This window comes from Tachypleus tridentatus, chromosome 8 (assembly GCF_004210375.1).
Source record: "Tachypleus tridentatus isolate NWPU-2018 chromosome 8, ASM421037v1, whole genome shotgun sequence".
NCBI lineage: Eukaryota > Metazoa > Arthropoda > Merostomata > Xiphosura > Limulidae > Tachypleus > Tachypleus tridentatus.
The window spans coordinates 108,366,337-108,390,188 of NC_134832.1; the positions used below are offsets into that span (position 1 = coordinate 108,366,337).

Genomic DNA, 23,852 nt, shown 5'->3' on the forward strand with positions numbered 1-23,852 from the left:
ATTGTGCTTTATAGTTAAATAGTTGTAAACATAACTTATGTGGAAGTATCACTAACTGACTGTACAACATGAAAGTGAAATATTCTCTCTAAGCACCAAGAAACTGCAACTACACTGTTTTTGGCTATCAGCCTTCTTTTTGGTGATTTTCTGTATTGCTTTTTAGTGCTGTTGTGTATGCAAACAAAGAAAATGTTTGAGTGACAGGGATGGGACAAATAGTGGAGATCAGTAATTGAATACAAATACTTCATATTTTTATGAATATGAAAGGAAAACAAATACAAGAAAATGCTAAGTATTCAAATACATTAGAATGTATTCATGAATATATGATAAGATAATAAGAAATAATGATGAAACAGCAGACAATAAGATTTCAATACTTTTATTAAACAAAATGTAAACAAAAATAATATTTCAAAAATAATGCAATAATAAAGTTTTAGAAGAAAAAAATGTTTTTAAAGGAGACACAGACATGATGACTGCCCATTGTTTTTATGAATGTCAATCTCTCAAATCTTGTCAGTGAGGTAGTAGTTATCACCTCCAAGTGTTCCTTTGATGCTGAGAAAACACTCAATAGGGGTAGAGGATGCTGTAACACTTGGGTAGCTTTGGCTAGTAGAAATAAGGAAGGAAAGTTTCTTTCATGGATCTTTCAATAATCTAGAGGGTTGCTTTTTTCAGGCATGCAAGGGCCATGAAGGTAGGTCTTGATCTTTGTATCCTCTGAAGATGAGGTAGTTGGTTTTTTTTAAGGCAACAAAGAAACTACAGAGTTTACATTCCTCTTTTGGTTCTGTGGTTGTACAAATATTTATTGACATTACCCTAGCTTCACTTTTTCAGAAGGGTAAACCATCCCACATTGCCTATTTCCTTCATGTTTGACAATCTTTCCCACTATACAACATAATATTAAAAAGTTTATGTTACAAAGTTCAAAATCTATGGCATGCAATCTCTAAAATCCTGCTTGGCAAACTGACCATTCTATTACATCACTGATGAATGAAATTAATCAAATATTCACATTGCAAAAGTGTGAGAACAGCAGAATATTATTTTCATTTTATGGGGCTAAATCTTCCATGCCATTACAGAATGTAAATTTCAACACTGAATGAGCTAGGTGAGAAATCTTACTATTGTTCAGGATTCCCATATACTTGTACCTAGAGCATGTCATAATAGTTCTGCTTGAATGAACATACTGATCAAATATAGGGTCTGAAATAACTCTCATGGCACCACTTGCAGTGTCTTAACTATGTAAAAAGAAGCTAGCATATGGTACCAGTATGTTCTAGAAGAAATCAATTTAATAGTACTCCACAAATAAGCCTTGGTAAAATGGTGTTTAACACTATATATGTTAAGTTTTTTGTCATTCCATGGCTCAAAATGCATGGAGAATTGTCATTAGAGATTGGACTCTTCGACAAATGCTGCAGGCTTGAAATGTGCCCCAAACACTGTCAAATATACCTTAGATCCTGAGACTGAGACATAAATTTAAAAATAGGAAAAGAAGAGACAAAACAGTTAAGTAACTTTGTTTATGCAATCTTCAGGACAGTAGGAAGACTGCCACTGATTTTGGGCATCATAAAAAGAACCATCTACCAAATGACAGCAAAGTATCCAGAAGTACAGTATCAAGAAGACTCAGCAAGAATGGAATGTTTGATAGTGTAGCAGTTAAAAAAAAACTTTACTTTTATCTCCAAATTGCTAAAAAGTTCAAAACTGGACTATTGATGATTACAAAAGGGTGTTATGGACAGATGAGTCTAAGTTTGAAATATATGGTTCAAAGTATAGGCTGTACATCCATAAGATGTAAAGGAAAAGAAAGATACTTGAATGCATAACTTCTACCATGAAGCATGGGGAAGGCAGTGTGATAGTTTTGAGGTGACAAGAAGTATTTGCAAATTATTTGGAATAATGGACCAGCACATGTACCATCAGATACTGATCTGTCATGGTATAGCCAGTGGTTTGCATATTATTGGTAAAGGATTCTACCATCAGCAAAATAATGACCCTAAATAATCATCCATCCTATGCAGAAATTACTTAGAAACTGTTGGAATCATTCAAATGATGCAATGGGTCCCACAGAGGCCCAATCTCAACCCAATTGAGTAGGTATAGGATTTGATTTATCAGAAACTTTACAAATCAAAAGTTACCCCAAATAAACATTATGGTAGTATATTAGAGATATTTAGAGTAAAATTCCAAATGTTACTGATTAAATGTGTTGCAACAATGTCTGAAAGACTGTCTGCAGTTATTAAAGCAAAAGGCAGCACACAAGTATTAATTGTTTGCTGAACTCAAGCACTTCTACAGAGTTTCTGTTGTACTAACAGTAAAGATGAATAAAATATTGATGTTCCACCAGTGGTTTACCTTCCATTGATCTTTGAAAGTAACCTGAAATCTAATTTTTGACTTTATTCCTAACACTTTTGCATGGTATTTTACACACAGTATATATTTTCTCTTGCTCCGTACCCCAAAAATCTTACACAGTACACATATATCTGGATTCTATTCTGTCAATGATGTTCTGACCCTGGGTGAAACCTGTTGCCTTTTTAATAGGTGTAGGTATTGTTATCAAATATGCAAGCACAGTTCAGTTGTGAAAAGTTAGTTTTAATATACCAGTACCTAGATTATCTAATTTCTCCTGGGGAATTTTCAGTAAAGATTTTATCATCTTAATTTCTAAATTTCATTATGTTCATGATAGCAACTGAACTCTGGCCTCTTCCTCAAGTAGCTCTGTTGCTTGCATTGCTTTCTGAATGGATGATACAATGGCTGATACTTTAGAAGTTACTTTTAACAGTAGTCCTACTTTTTTTCATGCCATCCTTAACCACAAGCTGTAGAGTGTGGGAAAAGCAGGGATAATGTTCAGGAAGAAATTTGAATACATTGTCTGCTGATTTAGATTCATCCAATAGTTCATCTTCTGAGTCACTATCTGCAGATGAGCTATCATCATTCTCACTATAGATGGTCTTTGCAGTTCAAATCCAGGTAAGCAGAAACGTTTGATGAAGTCAGATGCATTATCAGGTATCATATATGACACTTTATTGTTGATGTGAAAGAGGTTTATTACTTTATTGTATTGAGTTGCATTGTTATCAGTTTTGACCCCTTGAAACACTGACATGCCAGCATGACTGTTTGCATTTTCTAGTAAGGTATAAAATGATCAGTGACTCAAGAAAGCTGCACATTTGTTTGCTACTCCAGATATCTAAAGTGACATTGATGTTGGGTACAAATGCAGTAGAGAGATAACTTTTATTATATTTCATCATCAAACCTACTCTCAATCAACCTTCTGGACATATGCATGTGACTGGGAAAAATATGCTAAGAATACATGGTTGCTATTTAGATCTTGAAAATCTTTTGACTTCACCACTGAGAAGGGTTGCAGTGTACTGGCAATAAAAGTGGCAAGTTTGTTAGTGACGGGCTTCTGACAAGTGTGTGTAAACGTATATTTAGTTGGTTCTATATAGTATGCTGCTACATCTGGGCAGAAGTACCAGAGCCATATCTAGACATTTGTAGCTCTGCTTCATGATTTTGCTAGAAATACAAAAATGTATCTCAATTATACAACATAGAATATAGTTTATAATAAAATATAATGAAAAATAAAATTATGTATATAGTTAAAAACATGAGAAATTTAGTTTTAACTATAGAATATAGTTTGCAATGCGTGTATTTTCTTATAGCAAAGCTACATTGGGCTATCTGCTGTAACCACCAAGGGGAATTGAACCCCTGACTGACATTGTACATCTGAAGACTTACTGCTGTTTCAGCAGGGGGCATACTTTATAATAAAATATATATATATATAAAAAATATAGCTTATCACAAGAAAAATTTAATTTACCTATATTCTATAACTTACATAGAATATAGTTCATATTAACAGATGTGTCAGCAGGTTAAGTTTTTTTCTGAAGTGTAAATAGTCTGCTCACAATATTTACACTTTGCCTTGATGTGACCAGATCTAGTAAAATGAAGTGTTCTTATACTGCTGAAGGCAGTTTATTAGCAATCTCAAATTTTCTCAGGTGATTTGACTGGATTAATAACCATGTAATACAATAACTTTTAATGTGGAGGAGAATACTGATTTGATTTAACGCTCTTGCTACAGGCATCCTTTACTTAGCATGCCAAAATGTTATTAGTAAGTCACATTCAAAATTTAATTAAACTACTTTTTGCTCATGTTATACCATTTAGTGTAGCATAAAATATAGCTAATAATCCATATTTTAATAGTATATGAGTATTAATTTTTTAATTTATAAGACAATACAGAAAAAAGTCCTGAGTTTCCCCTAGTGTGAGAAATGTGATTTTTTTTTTTTTTTCATCAGGCATCCCTTTTTCTCTAATTTATTTGCTGGACCTCGAAGAAGTATGGAATTTAATGTAAATTACTTATTACAATGTCATCATTGCTTAGGCAATGCATACTTCTCATAGACTTCAATTTTGTTTGGTTACATAGCTGTCAAATAGAAAAATCAAACCACACTTGTTACACCCACCTATCACATTCTGTCTTTATAGATTTGTCAATAGTTCTCTCTCATGTTTAATACTGTATTAAGTATAATCAATAGAAAACCAAGGTATTCATTTATCAAATGATGTATTATATTGTTTTATGTACAAAAAAGTGTTAATTTATCTTTCAGTGAAAGCTTTATTCCTATTAGAAGTATCACTCATGAGAGCAAAGCTTGTACTGAAAAAAAAAAAAATTAACATGCCACAATTGCAATAATGATATTCTAGAAATCTGATGAGTACAAAAGTTCAGATTTACAATATTATATATTCACTAAATCAATCAAAGTATATGAATACCATGCTAAAGACAATAGGGATTAAATGTGATGGAAATAATGTCAGCATGTGACATGATATTGGTATATGTTAAGTAAATGAATGGTTTTAACCCCAGTATCATAGATAGAGCTTATATCAGATTTTAAAACAGTGAAAAATATTATGCTTTAAAAAACACAACAGATTTATTTCATTCTCTTTTGTGCCAGAAATTGCTAATGAAATTACAAGAATTTTTAATAATTTGATCATTGATGTTAAAACTGTATTCAAATCCTCACATATAATTGACATCTTACAACCTAACTTGAAAGCATCCCTGTTGAAAGAACAGAAATGGAACATATGTAGCAACCCATGTGATTGTGAAAAGAAATACAGAACAAAAATCATGTCAGTTAGAAATAAGATTCAAAGAACATAAAAGTTGTATGCATAGAACTGATTTCCAATTATCCACCTTAAGATCATCAATATGAAATGAGTCACAAAATACTTTGGGATGAAATTCTCCTATACCAACCCAAAACAAAAAAGAAAGACTGTTTAGAGACTAGAAATCATCAAAGCAACATTGGCCATATTTGTCAAAGTATATTCAAGTATTCACTATTCATACACTTCAGCAGATGTGAGGTCTACCTATGTCCTGCTATTTTCTGATACCATTTCTATCACTTTTAATCTTTAGATGTTTAGAGACTGTAAAAATCATCAAAGCAACATTGGCCATATTTGTCAAGGTCTATTCAAGTATTAAGTAGACTTGATGTCTATCTATATCTTGCTATTTGCAGATACCATTTCTATCACTTTTAACTCCTTTTGTCTTTGTAATGGTATATAAACCTTAGATTTATTAGTACTGATCTTACCTGAAGAAGACAGACCATGTTGAAACATGTAGTATGTTCCACTATGAGTAAAACTTTTCCTTATGCTTATGAATCATTGTTTGCCTACCTATTAAGTATGTTAGAAACTATTTTTAAACATTGCAGTTTACTTATAAGAAAAAGTTTGCAAGCATGTATATGAAAAACTATTTTTAAACAATGTGATTTACTGATAAGAATAAGTATGTATGCAAATGTGTGAAAATCTGTTTTTAAACAATAAAATTTATTGTGTATCAGGAATTGTTTTTACACTGTATAGTTTATTATTATACAAATTTTTCCATGACAAAAAATTTCAGGGGGAGATGATTTAACAGAAACATTTGAACAGGTAAGGTTTTGTATTTATGAAAATAGATATAGAAAATTTTATTTTTTCTTAATTATTAAAATATATAAATAACATCTGATGTTTCATTGAACATTATTTTAACTTTAGTGTTGATTAAATGGAGCACAATATAGAAAATAATGGGTTGTTACATTTACATAACTTTTTTTTTTTAACTGGAACTACATTTTTGCTGATGAGTAATATAAATGATGATTAAAAATTACTGTATTTAACTGGTATGATCAAATATGAAATTGGTAATAAAAGTTCTAAGATGCAAAAGGTTAAGGTGTAGTTAGTAACTTTAAGCTCATGACATATCTACCCTGTTATAAAAGCTTTGGTTTTTATGTAAGGTACTGTACAGTTCATCAAGAACAATGGTTTACAGGGAAGTGGGTTTCCTCTACAATGTTGGAAATTCAGCTTTTGGCTAAATTAAGTAATTAATCACTAGTACAGAGATGCCAACCGTTACGATTTTGATGTATACATTACGACTCATTGCAACTCCCAAATTATTATATATTACATAGGTCTATACAATAAATTGATAAATTGTTCCCCCAGGGCTTGAAAGGGGTGAAAAGAAAATTTCTAGTGAGATACAAATAAATTTTGATAATAAATAGAAGACGTAGTCCAAATGGCTACTTGCGATAATCATGTTTGTGCTTGAAATAATAAAACATATTTGTATCTCCGACGTCTACCAATAGTTTGAGTGGGGTGCTTCTCCATACTGGGTACGTGGAGGAATCCATAATTATGTCATCAATGCTTGTCAGCCAATCAGTGCTCATGTAGATGGGTATTTCTCGTTTTCTAAGTGGCATAGAAACATCAATGCGATTGTTCACAAGATGGAAAAAAAGAGGCCTCGTTCACCAGATTGTCTTGTTTCTGGCAAATCTAAAAGAACTACAACTGTGAATCAAAAACTTAGGAAAGAATATAGTGCAAAATCTCCAGTCATTCCATCAAAAAATCAGTGACAGTCATGCGTTTTGTACAGTTTGTCACATCAATTTTTCTGTGGCGCATGGCGGGATAAATGATTGTTCCAGGCATACAAAATCGGAATCTCACCAACAAAGGGCTGAGGTGAAGACAAACAATGCAGATAATGACGTTTATGAGTAAGAATTCAGAATATGAAACCATAAATGCAGAAGTGATGTTCACGCAATTTGTCAATGCTCATAATTTACTCTTAGCTGTAGCCAATCATGCAGGACATCTATTCAGAAAAATGTTCCCAGACTCTGATATAGCAAAAAAATATGGCTGTGCTAGAACCAAAACTACAGCCGTTGTACAAATGTTGGATTGTGAAGATGACAAAATGATTTCAAGCATACTTACTAACAGTGTTTACAGTTAGCCACAGATGGATCCACAGACATGGATGACTCAAAACTGTATCCAGTGGTTGTATGATATCTTGACCCTTTGCTTGAAAAAATTGTTTGTTCTCTTTTGACAATGGTGGAATGGAAAGAAGCTTCAAAGGGAGAGAATATTTTCAAGCTTTAGGACCATGAACTGACAAAGAGGAAAATTTCATGGGAAAACTGTCTTAGTTTTTCTTCAGACAATACCTCAGTTATGTCTGGTATAGGTAAAAGTGTGATAGGACACATCTCAAGATGACAGCCTAGCATTTACTTCATTGTTCTGATGTGAAAGAACTGGTAGTGCCTAAAAAAACATTTTTTTTCTTTCACTTGTTATGGTTGATAGACCTTAATAATAAACTGCATGACTACCCCCTGTGTGAACACTAGATCTAGTATCTACAGTTGCATGTATTTTGAGAGGATGTTAATATCTTCATAACTACTGCATGTACATTGTTTTTGTACAGATTAACTTCTCTTGTATCACTCCTCTGTGCAGAGGGACTTGGATAACTAATAGTAACTTTTGATCAAAGCAACTTGGTAATAAGTATAGCTAATTAAATATGTTTCTTACATTTTTACATATAAAGATTAGAATGCATAGCTTCATCAGTTTGGTACACTTGTTGTTAACAGTATTCTTAGCCATAAACCCAATAATATCTCAAGATTAAGCAAAATTTGTACTATTATCAAAAACTATATAACAAAAATAATGTAATTGATGTTATACATAATTGATAGAAGTAAAAAAAAATCAAAATTTACGTTATGTAATCAGGTTCAACACATTTTAATTGTAAATGTAGCTTTTTTGTATATTTTTAAACAACAACAGCTAAACCTTTTAATTATTATGTTAAAGTATAGGATAGCAATAAATGTTTTGGTTTGAGGTTTACTCCAAGTATTACTTTGTGAAAAAATACTTGCATAACTTTAGCAAAGAGGTTTTTGTTAATTTTAGTGTACGAGGGCTGTTAAAAAAATACGCGGACTGACGTCATAAAACAAAATGTACTTTATTTAGAAGTTACAAGTCTGGGACCCCTTCAAAGTACTCTCCTCCCCAACGCACACACTTATCCCAACGGTGTTTCCACTTGTTGAAACAGTCCTGGTACGCTTCTTTTGTAATGTCCTCCAGCTCCTTCGTCGCATTTGCCTTAATCTCGGGAATCGTCTCAAATCTTCTTCCTTTCAAGGGTTTTTTGAGTTTGGGGAACAAGAAAAAATCGCAAGGAGCAAGGTCAGGTGAGTAGGGGGGGTGGGGAAGAACAGTGATCGAGTGTTTGGCCAAAAACACACGAGTTCTGAGGCACAAATTTCGCAGCAATGCGGTGCATCTTCAATTTTTCAGTCAAAATCTCGTAACAAGATCCAATTGATATCCCACACTATTCAGCAAGCTCCCTGACAGTCAGACGTTGATTTGGCCACACCAGGGTGTTGATTTTGTCGACGTGTGGGTCGTCAGTTGACGTGGAAGGACGTCCAGGATGCTCATCATCTTCAATAGACTGTTGACCATTCTTAAAATGTTCATGCCACTTGAAACATGCCGTACGCTTCATAGCAACATCACCGTAAGCCGTGTTAAGCATAGCAAAAGTTTCAGTCGCAGATTTTCCAAGTTTAACACAAAATTTCACAGCAAGTCGTTGCTCCTTCAGGTCATTCATTCTGAAATCCGCCAAACAAAAAAAATCGCACTTCACTTAAAACTGCGTAGCTAATACACAAATGAAGATATCTGCAATCGGGAAATGGCATCGTAATCAGCTGATCTGTGCGAACCTAGCTACACCAAGTGGATTCCCCTGGAACCAACTGGAGCCGTGCAATTCAAACAGTCCGCATATTTTTTGAACAGACCTCGTATAATTAAAGATAATTGGTATTATGCAATGCAAATATTTCTTAATAATCACTTTATTTAATGTGAAAATGTATTTTTAAATCACATAAGTTAAATACAATAATCTAATGAGAGGACTGTTGTTGTTTTCTTTCATGTATACAGAAAAATACTGTTATGTTAATCAACAGATAAAGACCTATTATTTGTACCATTAAGCAATAAAAATTGTAGCTATTGTGGTAACTTACATGTTTTACTTTTTTATTATACTGGACATTTTAGGCAGCAGTAGGCATGTTTGGATATATGACTGAAATTGAGAAGGTCGATATCCTCATGACCAAAGACATCAAAGTAGAATGTGAGTTATTCACAGTAATCTCAAATTTAATCCATCTCAGATATTCTAATTTCTTAAAAATGCAGGATTTCTCTTTGTAATAAGTTATGAAAATGTCTGTATTTGTATTATTCATTTTAGTTCACCATAATTTTGAAGTTATTTTATTGCAAATTATTTGGGTTTGTTCACCATGATGAAAGCATAGTAAAGAGTGCATAAATAAGAAACAAAACTTAAGTTTGAACAAATGAATAGCAGTGATGTATTACTCTTTGGGATACTAGTGTTTGTTGTAACTCAAAAAATGTAATTTCATACTGGTCATATGTATAATGTTTGTTATATGATTTCATAACTTTAAAGTATTAGTGATCTTTCCATGAAGGATATTTGTGTGCATTATTTCAAAACTGAATGTGAAAAAAAAAGTGTATACAAAAGTGAAACTTTGATGATTTATTTAAAGACAGAAATTTTTGAAACACAACAAGATAAAGAACATTACATATGAAACATTAAAAAATAAAGAAAACATTCTGCTAATGGTTCAAAAAGAGAAGTAAAATTGACATTTACAGAAACCAGTATTACAATAGTTAGCAGTGTATCAACACTAACTGTAAAACTCATATTTCATGTGTGTATATTGTGTTTTTGTTTCTCAGTCAAGCTCTTTTATATATGCTTAATTTGATAATGTGCTTATTGATAAACTATCCTTTTCACTCCAATAGCTGAAGACTTGCTAGGCTTGCTGTATGTTTTCTTGGATGAACTCTTGTACATATTCAGTGCAGAACCTTTTTTCATTGCAAGGGTGGGTTAACATACATTTTTTTGCATCTTCATAAAAATGTATTAGTGTTTGTATCTGAACTTTCTTCCTTTTAATTTGTAACATTTAAATCTTCTTACAAAAATATGTTTAGTACTGTATTTGACAGTCTTATTTTGCAAGTGACATTTCATAATACATTTTTTATAACCAATAGAAAGCCAAAGTATTAATCTATCAAATGATGTATTACATCATGCTGTTTAGCTATGCATTGTCTATTTTATCATTCAATTTTAAATTCATTCTCATGAGAATCAAACTGGCAAGCATAGCAGAATTTTTAAAACATGTAGTTAGAAAGCCAGACAAATTTTGATAGTTGTACAACAGTGTTTTCTTTTTGTATGGTATTCAGTGTTCTTAGGTGCAGTATATTTGACATTCTTATTTTGCAAGTGATAGGTCAAAATGCGCATCACCACCTTTTTACAATTACATTCAAAATTTTGAACTACTTCATTAGTGTATATGAATTTGTAGTGTAATAGTGTAGTAGGATCATTACTATTAAAAGTAGGCTTAAGTTTCTCCAGTAGTTAATAGCAAAAAAGAAGACAACTCAGGAAAGTACTTTATTTCTTTTCTTTTTGTCACATGTAATATCTATTTATTATTATGAAAGTAACTAAAGTGCAAAAATTAGAAACTTATTATTTTAGATTAGGTAAAATAATAAAAAAATATCTTCAAGTTATGCTTGTGAGCAGCTCATGCAATGTGCAATTTGATACAATACTATGAACTGCAAATTTGCCATATGATTTACAACTTGTGTGATGGGATTGTTAGTTGTACATAGTTCAAAGGGCAATAAACAATAAAAGTAACATGTACTTTAAAAGCTTTAAGCTATTTAGAATTAACAATTGCAGTTTCCTTTTACAATCTATAGTCATTCTAGAAAGAAAAAAAGGGTAAGTTACATTCATTTCCTAAGATTTTATTATGATTATAAAGTTAATCAAGTTGACTGACTCTTTGTAGAATTATGGTAGAGAAAATAAGATAAAAAATATAAAGTTTTCCTGATAAAAGACTGATATTTATTTAGGAGATTTTAAAAATTACAAAAATGAAATTTGAAGGTTTTTCAGATGAAGAAAAATGTTTTTAATCTTAACATGAAAATCACTTTTCACTCAGAGAAGTAAATAATAAAAAGCATTAAGCATGTCATGTTAGTAGAAGTAGTAATAATAAGTATTCCAGATTTCTGATATTACAGGTGCAATTTGTAACAAGGATTCCGGATTTCCAATATTATAATAGTAATCAGTGTGCATTTAAATGTTGTGATGTTATGATGAAAAATCACTTAAATGATCTGAACAGCATATTGTAGGCTAGCAGTAGGGCTAATAGAAGTTTTGGTAGCATGTAGAGAAATATTAAGTACAGACAAGGAATATTTATTGTTTCACTGTATTGATCACTTGTAAGGCCTCATTTAGAGTACTGTATACAGCTTTTGGCTCCTTTCCTCAAGAAGGGCACTAAATTGCTGGAGAAAGTTCAGAGAAGAGCCACTAGGATGATACCTGGCATGGTGGGATTGTTCTATGACGATAGATTAAGATCTCTAAACTTGTTGGAGGGTTGTCTTTGAGAGTGATGGAGGCATAAAATTTAAACAAATTCAAGAAAACATTGCATGAATACATAATTAGTAAGGAGTGATTATAGTTGGGAGATAGGAAGAACATCCTTGATATGCTAGTAAGCTCTATTTTAAAATTTTATGAATTGCAACAGCTTTTGGAAGAAGCAGTACTCCTGTTACATTTATATTAATGTAATGAAAGCATTAAACTCCTTGTTCTTATGTTGGTGAATTTATTGCACCATATTTTGCCATTTTTTCATTTTCCAAAATATTCAGCTATCTTATTATGAAATTAAATTTACCAATGATAGATATTAAAACAGGTAGCAGCCACCCAAATCTTTCTTGCATATACTGCATAAGTGGGTACAGTGATGGATGCAGACCCTTTTTTTGAGACATTTTAAGAAGAAAAGGGCCAAATTTGCTTATAAAACTCCCACCTACACCCTCTTTTGAGCTAGAACCTCTCATCCTTTTCTACAAAGCCCATATTCATGCCTGAACTGTATTACTTGCATGTAAGAAATAAAATGGACAAACATAAATTTCAGTAATCAGCAACTCTCTGGTGCAATAGTCCTAGAAGCAGGAAAATATTGTAATATAAATTTCTGCAAAATAAAAATCTGGATATTTATTTATCTGTAATCTGATTTCAGTTATTAGAATTTAGATTTGATGTGGTAATACTTGAAGTAAGCATTGTATACAGAGCTCTGTGTTTGCATGTCTCTGTGTGTGTGTGTACTTGTGTGCTGTCTCTACCCTGGGTGTTTAAAGATGTCAGATAGCAGTAGTGTTTTACGTAAACCTTGTGCTAAACACTGCAGAATTATAAAGTTTACCCTGTTGTTACCTCAGAAGAATGATTTTTGTTCAGCTTGATCACCCTGAGACTGTTTCAGAGTAACTGCTAAGGAGGTTAACAAGAAATATACATGTCAAATATACAGAGGTTGAATAAATTATATTTAAATGATTTTGAATCCTTACAACATTATTACAGTTTGTAATCCATATTTGGTCATGCTCTGTCTGAGAGCTGTGCTGCATAGTTTCCATTATAAAAGACTCCAATGTTAAGCTTACACATACATAGCACACCAGATCTTCATACATTTTTCTATAGACCATCTAATTTATAATCCTGCTTATTAATGTTGAATACTATTGCCTGGGACATTTGATCAGCTTTTGATACTTTTGTATACATGGATTCTCACCTGTTATACACCATTTTACTTACTGTGTCACAGGTCTCTTTCTGGATGGTTCTCATAACCCAAATTGATCTGTATTCCTTATTTTACAAAACATTTAAGTACAAAGGACCCATTTTATTAATTCTGAATTCCCTATATGAACACGTCTTTATGATGTGAGTGTATAAATATTTTGTGTAAAAAGAACTCTTCCATAACCTTTCCAAAAGTGATAACTTTTGGTGGCATCTTGCTACTTAAAAAATGTCACATGTAAAAATGTAGTTTTGCTGCATGCTGTTCTACTGAAAATTTATTTCTGCTGCTGTTGGTACATGACTTACTGATTTACACATTCAAATTAATTTTAATATAATGCACTCAACTCTGTGTTTCCATTTTACAGAATGTTTAGAAACAAGAAACATGCCTACATATTATAGCTTTGATTTTAATATTGCATTAGCTTTAACATCAGCTACATTTTGTCATATTATTTCCATGTTTCATATGTTTGAGCAAAAGGGAAGCTTCAAGAACACTAAACTGATAAAAAACACTTGTTAATAAATGTCATTTTGTATTTTGAAGATTTTTATTTTATATTAATACAATATGACTGCAAGAGTAAACTATATGACCCAAATGCCATTGTGTAATTAGGTAATCCTAAGATATTTTATCAATGTTTGTGAATAATATTTATTTTATGTCTAAAATCCTCACAACCTTATTTTTTATACAAGATTGGTTATAATGATGTCCAAAATTGAAACTTATTAAAAAGCTGTGTGTTTTATGGTAACCAAATTTTCACCAGGAAAATATTAAGAATTGTGTTAATTGAAAATGTTTGGATATAGTAAATGATGTTTCAAAAAACAGATAATGAAGGTACTCAATACGTTTTCCACCAAACAACAAACCAAACCTATCCATTAAATAAACTTCAGTAAGCATCCTCTGTTTTAGAAAATGTTTATTAATTCTCCCAGTATCCTGCACACTAAACACATTTTATCCAAATCACCAATCTTGTAACCCTGGCATGGCCTGGTGGATTAAAGCACTCGACTCATTATCTAAGGGACATGGGTTCGAATCCCCGTCACTCCAAATATGCTCACCCTTTCAGCCGTGGAGGTATTATAATTTTACAGTCAATTCCACTATTCGTTGGTAAAAGAGTAGCCCAACAGTTGGCAATGGGTGGTGATTACTAGCTGCCTTCCCTCTAGTCTTACACTGCTAAATTAGGGACAGCAACGCAGATACCCCTTGTGTAACTTTGTGCAAAGTTCAAAAACAAAACAAACCAATCTTGTATAGTCTGGAGAGAGAGAGAGTGAAGGAAAACAAATGCAATGCTAGCTTGTGAGAAAAGTGATTTAGCTTAGCAGCATTATATGATTTTAAATGTTACATATATAACATCCATACATTTGTGAATAAAACCTACAATTATTAATATACCTCTAGTAAAATTTTGTCCCCATAACACCAGTGGTTTTTAAGTTTAAACCACTTCAAATATGACATTTTCTATATAATCACACCTACATTAAACATTTCAAGTTACATATGTCATTTAACATGTAGTAATGTAAACCTTCTTATTCCAGAAAGTAAAGATTTTATCTTTTGACAAAGAAAACTTCAAGATTGAAGCCAGGGGGTAAGTATCAAATTTTCTATATTTTCTTTATAATAGATGTAAATTGTTAAATATAATATAATCCAGTTAGAAACATTAAAAAACTTTAGGTTGCATTTAATCATAAGTTATGTGTATTTTCTGTTGGTATTTCATTCTGACATAACCCAGTTAATATACAGGCCTTTCAGAAGGAATTTATTTAAGGCTGAAATCTACAAACTAATCAAAAAATACAAATTAACCTTAAAAAAGTAATTGTAAATCACTGAAGTACTCACATAAAAGTTATTTGCAGCAATTTAATTATAATCTTTTGATGTAATTAACTTTACTAAATTTCAAGTCTAATGGTTTACCATTACTTTATTTAGACATGCTTCTTATGAATACCTGAAAATTAGCTGTTCCTTGTACATATTACATATTTGCAACAGTGAAAATTAAAACAGTTTAAACTAGTGTTTTTTGCATGGATTAAATAATTTTTTGCAAAACACATTGGTGATATATCTGATAAAGCATGTATACTTTGTATAAGAATCAGCATGTACAGTTAATGTTATTGTAATTGGTTTTATAACACTACCAACTTTATTTCATATTAACTATTGTACATGCTTCTGTCAAAATTGCTAGTTATTATCATTGGAAACTACAGCTTTATATTAAATCACCAAATTATATTTTATATAATTGATGAAGTTTCTTTAGTATTGTGAAGATAACTAGTAATAGTTAATTTTTATTTTCATATTTGATACAATATGAATTAATAGCAACAGTAGTGTAAATTATTTAACCAATATCTTCACAAATCATAATTTGTGGTGTATATTAACCAGTATATTGTGTTTGATAAATCACTAAAATTTGGCCAATTCTTATATTTGCCCATTTTGATTTATACATATACAGTAAATATTTATTGGATGATTAATGATTAAGAAAACATTTCTCTCAAATCTATAAGTCTAAGCCAGTTCGTTCATTGCAACATTTTTGTGTATATTTTAAAATAAAATGCCACTAATTAGCTAACAAGAACCTCTATCATGATCAATGGAATTTTATAATTTTGAGCCATATCAATTTTCATAACTCAGTTAGTTTTATGAATTTTAAAGTAAAGAATGTCATTTAGTATGATAGGATAATTAGTTTGTCTAGTGATATTTATTCATACATGTGCTTTAAGTTCTTTTAAAAGAAGGTTTTTAGATATTTATCTTTCAAACTATATCTAGCACATATCTTTCTTTGCTTTGCTATTTGTATATGGTAAACCACTGTAAAGACCAGAACAATTTATATGAGGTATGGCTATTAAGTAGTCACAGTGTGGTTCTTCTTTATCAATTTTAAAGAAATTGTAGAAACTCCAGTAGGAAAGTAATTAGAATGCTATGATGCATATATATATATATATATACAGGGTGAGCCAAAAGTAGGTGGACAGTAAAAAAACATTTATTTAGAGATCACGTATACGTACAACTATATGTAATAAGACAATTATATTAATGAAAATAAAATGTTATTTATTAACGCAAATGCTCAAATTGATTTCCTTGATTTACACAGCTTTGAAGTCTACCTCTTACGCTTCAACAAACATTTTTGCACAAGTCACTCTGGGCATTAATTTCTTGAAATGCATCTCTTACGTAATTTTTTAAATCACCGACACTTCTTGGTTTTTGACTATAAACTTTTCCTTGAGTACTCCCCAAAAGAAAAATCCATAGGGTCAAGTCCGTGAACGTGCCGCCAATCGATTGGACCTCTTGACCAATCCATTTCAATGGCAATGTTTCATCAAGATATTCACGAACTCCTTTGGAATAATGTGGAGGGGCCCCATCTTGTTGAAAATAAAAGTCATGTAAATTAGGTTGTTGCTGTAACTGGGGAACAACTTGATTCCTTAGAATTTCGAGATACTTATCTCCTGTAATTGTTCCATCCAAAAAAAAATGGTCCATAAACACCAGAACTTGAAATACCACCCCAAACATTGACACCAGGCTGATTTAGCTGTTGTCCTAATGTTAAATACATGTTCTCACTATACCAGTAAACACAATTATGTCTATTGACATGACCGGATAATTTAAAAGAAGCTTCATCACTCCACACAATGTTATCTAAAATTCCTGGGTTTTCTTCAATCTTGTTCAGCATAATTTCACTAAATTGCAGTCGCCTGTCTGGATCATCCTCCAATAAGCCATGAATTAGTTGTGGTCGATAGGGTTTCAACCCAATTTAGCGTTATAATTCGCCTAATAGAGGTTTGTGGTATGTTCAATTCCATAGAAGCTCTTCTGGTGGATTTTTTTGAACTTTGAACAAATGCATCGGCAACACGTTGCTTATTATTCTCTGTACAGACTGTTTTGGGTCGACCAGTTTTAGCAGCATTAAGGATTGAGCCAGTGGCGTCAATTTGTCACGGATCTGGGTAAATGGTTTGTCTTTTTTGGAGCTGGAGTATCAAATGTTTCAACCCACTTTCTCCTTACAGTTTCAGTATTTTGAGATTTCCAATACTCTTTTAACACCCATATTCTTTTATCTGTATTTAAAGTATTTGACATTATGGGTTCTATTAACAATCTAAAAAAAAAGAAAACAGATTAAATTAAAACAAATGTAATTATACAATTGTAATTATATAACACAAATAATATAGTTGCAACATAGTTATAATATACAATTGCATTAATATGACCGATACATAAACCTATTCCAAATGCTGTCCACCTACTTTTGGCTCACCCTGTATATATATATTTATGTAGCAATACTATATATTTGTTTTTATTTATTAAATATCTGTATAGTGCCACACAGGCAGCATAAAGCCCTTTTGTAACAACCTTTCAAACAGCCTAGGTTTTTATAAGCAATTTTCAACATGTAACTACAGTATTTAGACAGGCATTTGTCACCCATGCACTTTATAGTATTGATTATAGATCACAGCCCAAAACTCATAGTATTGCTTAATATATAGTATACAGATTTCATTAGTACTACTTTTTCCACAATTTGCTAGAATATTAGGTATTTCAGTTTTTCTTATCATGTCAAACTAAACATGGAAAACTTCATCTTTGTTAACCTGAAGATGACCTAAGAAGGTTGAAACATTGTTATCTGCTTCATTAGTAAAAGTATTTATACCCATACCACCCATCCTGAGATATATTTAAACACAATTTCGCTGTTAATTCCTACTGCAAGATAATATTGAAAGCTTCCACCCCCCTTTAGTTTGAAATATTGTTGTTGTTTTTTATCTACATTTATTGATCTCCCCATATGAATGTTTGCTTTGGGAAAGCTTCATACATATATATTCATTCCTCCAAATCAGGCACACACTTATTATCAACAGAATAAGAAATTGTCATGAACAAATACATACCAGTGAGTGCTAAACATTTCATCTGTGATATTATACCTTGCATCTGTGCTGTTAATCTCCTATATTTGTTTAAGTTTTCAGATACACACAAACATTTTTTTTATTAAATAGTATTTTTGTCTAGTAAGTTTAAGAAAAATTTAATGTGATTAAGTGTGGTAGAACTTCTAGTTTTTAAATCATATGTAGAATTTATATATGTGTTTATACTAGTGACTGTGAATCTTGTACAACATGTAGTACATGTCTTAGAGTGCTGAAGGGTGTATAATTCTGAAGTTACCCAATATTTTTACAGGTACTCAAGGTGGCTATATCCTTTATATATAGAATAATTCTCTGTCTATTTAATGTAGCTATAGCTATTCCATGACATTTTCCTTCGAGACAGCTTACTGTAATTTCAAAGTAGCATTCACTTTTGTCTGCTGTGAACTTTCAGATGCAAATACTGTGTGATTTTCAAAATTTCCAGAAAGAATATTTCTGTAATCAGTAGCTGTTAAAAAAGGCAACTTAGAAAAACATTTGCACATTAAATTTTATTCTTTACTTAAAAACTGTTAAAAGTTTGGAGGATAACAGACAACTTCCATGTAATAGCTAATTAATAATAACAGCATTTAAACTAAATAACTTCAGTGCCTAGAGTTTCATTTAAAAATTAATCTTGCTTAACATTAGATTTATATATAAGAAATTCACCTTTAAAATTGAAATGAAAAATAGCGTGGCTGATGGCCTACCATGAAGTATCAGAAAGAACAGAAGACTGCAACTTAATAACAATAAATATTTGAGTTGTTAAGTGTTTTTATTACCTGCAGACAAGTATAAGAAATACAAATATGAAGATATGATATGGCTGAGTTTTTATTTGTGTATTTAAGTGTTTATATTGAATCTGTACTTCCTGTAAACATGCTAGTTTATGTAAAGATCCAGCTATTATTAGTAGTACTGAGCTTGCAGTGTCACTATTTTGCTAACTTTCAAAACAAAGTTCACATGCATCTAGAAATTTATTAAGGAGAACCACAATGTGATTCTATATAGTAAAAACGCTTGTGTAAAAGAAGTATTTAAGTATACATAATGATAACCAGTTTTTAATTTTTTATGCTTAAACTAAAAAATTTATTTGCCATTACTTTTGTTGTTTTTTCATTTGTGTGTATTACAGTAAGAACTGTTACAATTCCCAGGAGTCAATTATTTAAACACAAAATTCACTGAATTTCTCAACTCTTTTTGTAAACTATTTTGCACAAATATATGTACTTCTGTGTTGTTACATATTATCACTTTCACTTTTGTTTCTCTTTAGGTATGGAGAAATATTTGATATTTGTAAGCATCCTCAGGTAAGCAGTTACTTTCCCCCACTTTTCTTTATGTGGGAAATGATACATACATAATACAATTAAATCAGCTTCTTTTTTGGTTCCAAACACCAAACTTGAACATCTACCCAAGTACTAAATAGAAAGGGCCTCACTCAGAATACTGGGTTGGTATGAAACTAACACACTAAAATTTAATTTTGAAACTGTGTATTTATATGCATCTTTTGTCTATGAGTAACGTACAGATTTGTTTTTTCTGTTGTTTATTTTATGAAATATAAAAATTGGATGTATTAATCCCTGATAAGGCACCATAACAAAGGCTTGCTAAAAAAAATGATCAAAGAGTATTATCTGAAAAGAAAGTTTCACAAACGTAACAAAAGCTTTATATGACAACCTTAAAAATGTAATAAAGCAACAAAATTTACAATTTGACATTGCTAAAAGCTTTCCAAGAATTTTAAATTATGACCAACAAGGTATATGTCTCACTTATTCTTCCATATCATCACAGAGTTTTACTACAGCAAACTATATATTTTCTTTTGCTTCAGTAACACATTTTTATTTTTACACAGCAAGATATGTTTTTTACTTAAATCATATAAAAATTCATTTTTACTTTATTGTCTGTACAACAAGTTTGATTTAGACTTTGCTTTCTGAAAACTGAGGTTGTACCCTTCGAGAACAAATTACTCATTCTTTTTATCCAAAAGATTAGTTCTTCCAAGTAGGCTTATTCAATTTTGTTTAATACAGAAAGCCACATTTTCATTTTTCACAACAAAACACACATTCTCACTTTCCCCTCAACTAGCTACATTTGTATTATTGGTATCTTGTCATACTTTTACATCTTGCTGTAGGTCACATTTTTACTCTCCCAACAAATCACAACATAGGTGGCAAAACTGAAGAAAGAATAATAACTAAGTATCTTTCAAAATCTCGGTTACCAAGGTCCCCTGATAGGACAGTGGTAAGTCTTCGGATCTATATCACTAAAGTCAAGGATTCGATCGCCCTCCTTGAATATAGCAGATAGTCCAATGTGGCTTTGCCATAGGAAAATACACACACTCAATTACTAAGCTTCATGTACATTTCTACATTAGGCCAAATTCATGATATTTCTTTTTGCCATGTTCTTAGTTCCACATTTTTACTTTCTCTATAACATGCAAGCTTTCTTACGAATTCACAGGTTTTTAGAATGGCAGAACTAATGAAAGAAAAATATCTGAAATTTCTTTAAACACATTACTCCCAGTATGCCTATTAACCTTATTTTATTCATCATGAAGAAAAACAAACTTGCAAAATTACTCGGATATTTTGGCCTCCTCTCCCAGTTTTATATATTTTTAATTTTACAGATTCTTTATTATGTATCCAGATTTACTCATATATTTTTGCACTTCCTACTAGTACTAAAAGACATCATGCTGTACTGATACTGGCCATGCTTTATTTGCAATGGCTTTATAAACTGTCCTGTGAGAAGTTGTTAAATGTAATTCTAGATATTGAGTTAATTTATAATATGAAATCTAATTACTCTTGTTCTGTGAAGCCTACTGTCAGCCAGATTCTTACACTATGATGATCACTGGTGTTTCTAGAAATGCTTGTAAGTTTGAGACTATTGCTCAGATGAGCCCTTCCAAAATATTGATAATATTGTTCTGCAACTAGAGGTGGTTCTTGCTTTATTTCGGATAGTATTATTCTCTTAGAATAACTCATTGACCTGTTGACCAAAAAAAATGTCCATCATGTCCAATGGAGCATGTTATTTAGATGGGTCTGTTGAATAAATTATGACTCACATCATAATAACACAATCCTTTGCATTTGACAAAATGCAATCACTACAGAGTTGCTTAACTGCCTGCCTTCAGACCTATATGCTGCCATCATATTATATATTCAGAAGATATATAGATACTTTTGGCATGATAGTATAAACCATACAATATAAAACCCATTTTATTGTTCTTTAATGTTTCTTTCAACAAAAGACAATCCCATTATCCACATAAAATGCTACATATATTTTCCCTGTAACAGAGTTTGTGTTTAATGTCTGTGGGGTTTTGAGTCAATTTTACTTCACCAAATAGTAACTAAAATTAATTGAAATTATTATATAGTAAGTAAAATGGACTCAAAACCCCATTAATTTTATGTACATTTCGGCATTGCAAGAGGTCTAACTGTATTTCTGATGAGCTTTGAATAGGTGAAACTGCAGTCAATAGCAGAGAGTACAACAAATCAAGGAATGCATTTGATCCCTATGTTGCTGATTCTCTTTTCAATTTCACACATGGTGAGATATAAAAAAAATGTAACATGTATATACACACACACACACACAAAGTATTTATTTGTTTTCTTACAGGTAATATGGTTTCTTTCTGCAGTTTGTAAACTATCTATATGTACTCCTAAAACAAGGCACATTTACATAATGTATAATGCCTTAGATAGCTAAAGAATAATCTTTGTGTTTATCAAAGGTGAAGTAAGATATCTTGGTAGCATTGATCATGACTGAAATAATGTCATTCTTAAATGACCTAGTATGGAATTCCAATAGAATAATGTATAACAGCATTTCAACAATGTTGTTGTATGATACCACACAGAGTATTTGTTTATTCTGAACACTTATCCTTGTTTTTTTGTTGTTGTTAAGGGAGTAACTTTTTCTATAGAGTTTGAGATTTTCCATTATGTCTTTTAAAAAAATGCTAACTAGTTGGTGTTTTTTGTTCACATTGCATGAAAATACTAAGCAGCTAACTGAAGACTAAAAATTTACTCTTTTGTAAACACTCAATATATGAAAAAGCCAGCACAAGAAATGATGTTTTGTAGACTTTAACTCCTCTTCTGAATACAGTATCTTTAGCAGTGTAATTATTAAATTAAAGGTAGTGTTAATATTTAGAATCAGATTGGTATTAAATTGGTCATTTTTATAGATTTCAAAGGATTTTTAAGGAAATTGGATATCCCGTCTAATTAACATTATTTTAGGTAACAAGAAAATATGTAAAACTGATATAAAATTTTGTTTTCAATTTCAGGGGACTGAAGTAAAAGCAATTACTTACTCCAATATGCAAGTTTATGATAATGAAGGACAGCATGAAGTGTTTGTCATCATTGATATCTAAGCCTACAATGCGAGCTGTCTGACTTTTTAGTTATTTTAGAAAACTAAAATTGTAATATCTGTTTTGACATTTCTGTGTAATTATTCATCAATATCATTAAACTTCAAGGAAGATATTTATCTAACCTTGCCTACCAACATTTTTTTCTTATATTTTCATTAAAGGTTTTTTTCAAATTAGTAATTGAATTAAAAACTTTTAATACACACACATATATATGTCACAGATCATTTAAATGCTTTACAAGTATTATAACTATACAAAAGGTTTAGATTAGAGTCGTTTACATCAGGCCATTGTAAAATTTTGCTCTTAATGAAAGAAATTACTGTTTTTATATGTAAATAAATTTTAGTTTATAGGATCTGAATCAATTACTATATTGGTATAGATAATTTTTACTATACCATTCATCTTAACTATTCAGTACTTGTAAAGATTTTCATCATTAGAGAGTATAAAGCAATAAACAACAATGCTCATTTTTTTTTGTTAGAGTTGAAAAAAGTGACAAAATTCTTCCATTCCAAGTAGATGTTTCACAATTTCAGCACTCAACAAATATCCTGATTAAAGGCAGTATTAACCTTCTGGATACAGGTGGGTCATGTCATGAACTTATTGCAGAATTACATAATTATTATTGTATAACAACCAACTTTGCACTAATGTATTTATATCTGATTTATTAACTACTAATTTCAATTTCTTAATTTCAAAAAGATGTATTTAGATACATTCTTTATCCTCACTTTGTATCACATGATGTTTGTTTGTTTCATTTTGCACATTTCAAGTAACTTTTTGACCTGTATT

At 31.1% G+C, this 23,852-nt stretch overlaps 1 protein-coding gene across 1 annotated transcript; it reads left to right on the forward strand.

The window, feature by feature from the left end:
• The first annotated feature begins 706 nt into the window (after positions 1-706).
• Positions 707-23,173, forward strand: LOC143223983 (protein archease-like). Its single transcript, XM_076452450.1, has 9 exons — positions 707-712; positions 1,581-1,824; positions 3,022-3,066; positions 6,116-6,156; positions 9,706-9,784; positions 10,501-10,583; positions 15,035-15,087; positions 19,827-19,863; positions 22,947-23,173. Exons 1-9 carry the CDS (start codon positions 707-709, stop codon positions 23,034-23,036), a joined length of 678 nt encoding a protein of 225 aa, XP_076308565.1. The 3' UTR covers positions 23,037-23,173.
• The last annotated feature ends 679 nt before the right edge of the window (positions 23,174-23,852 follow it).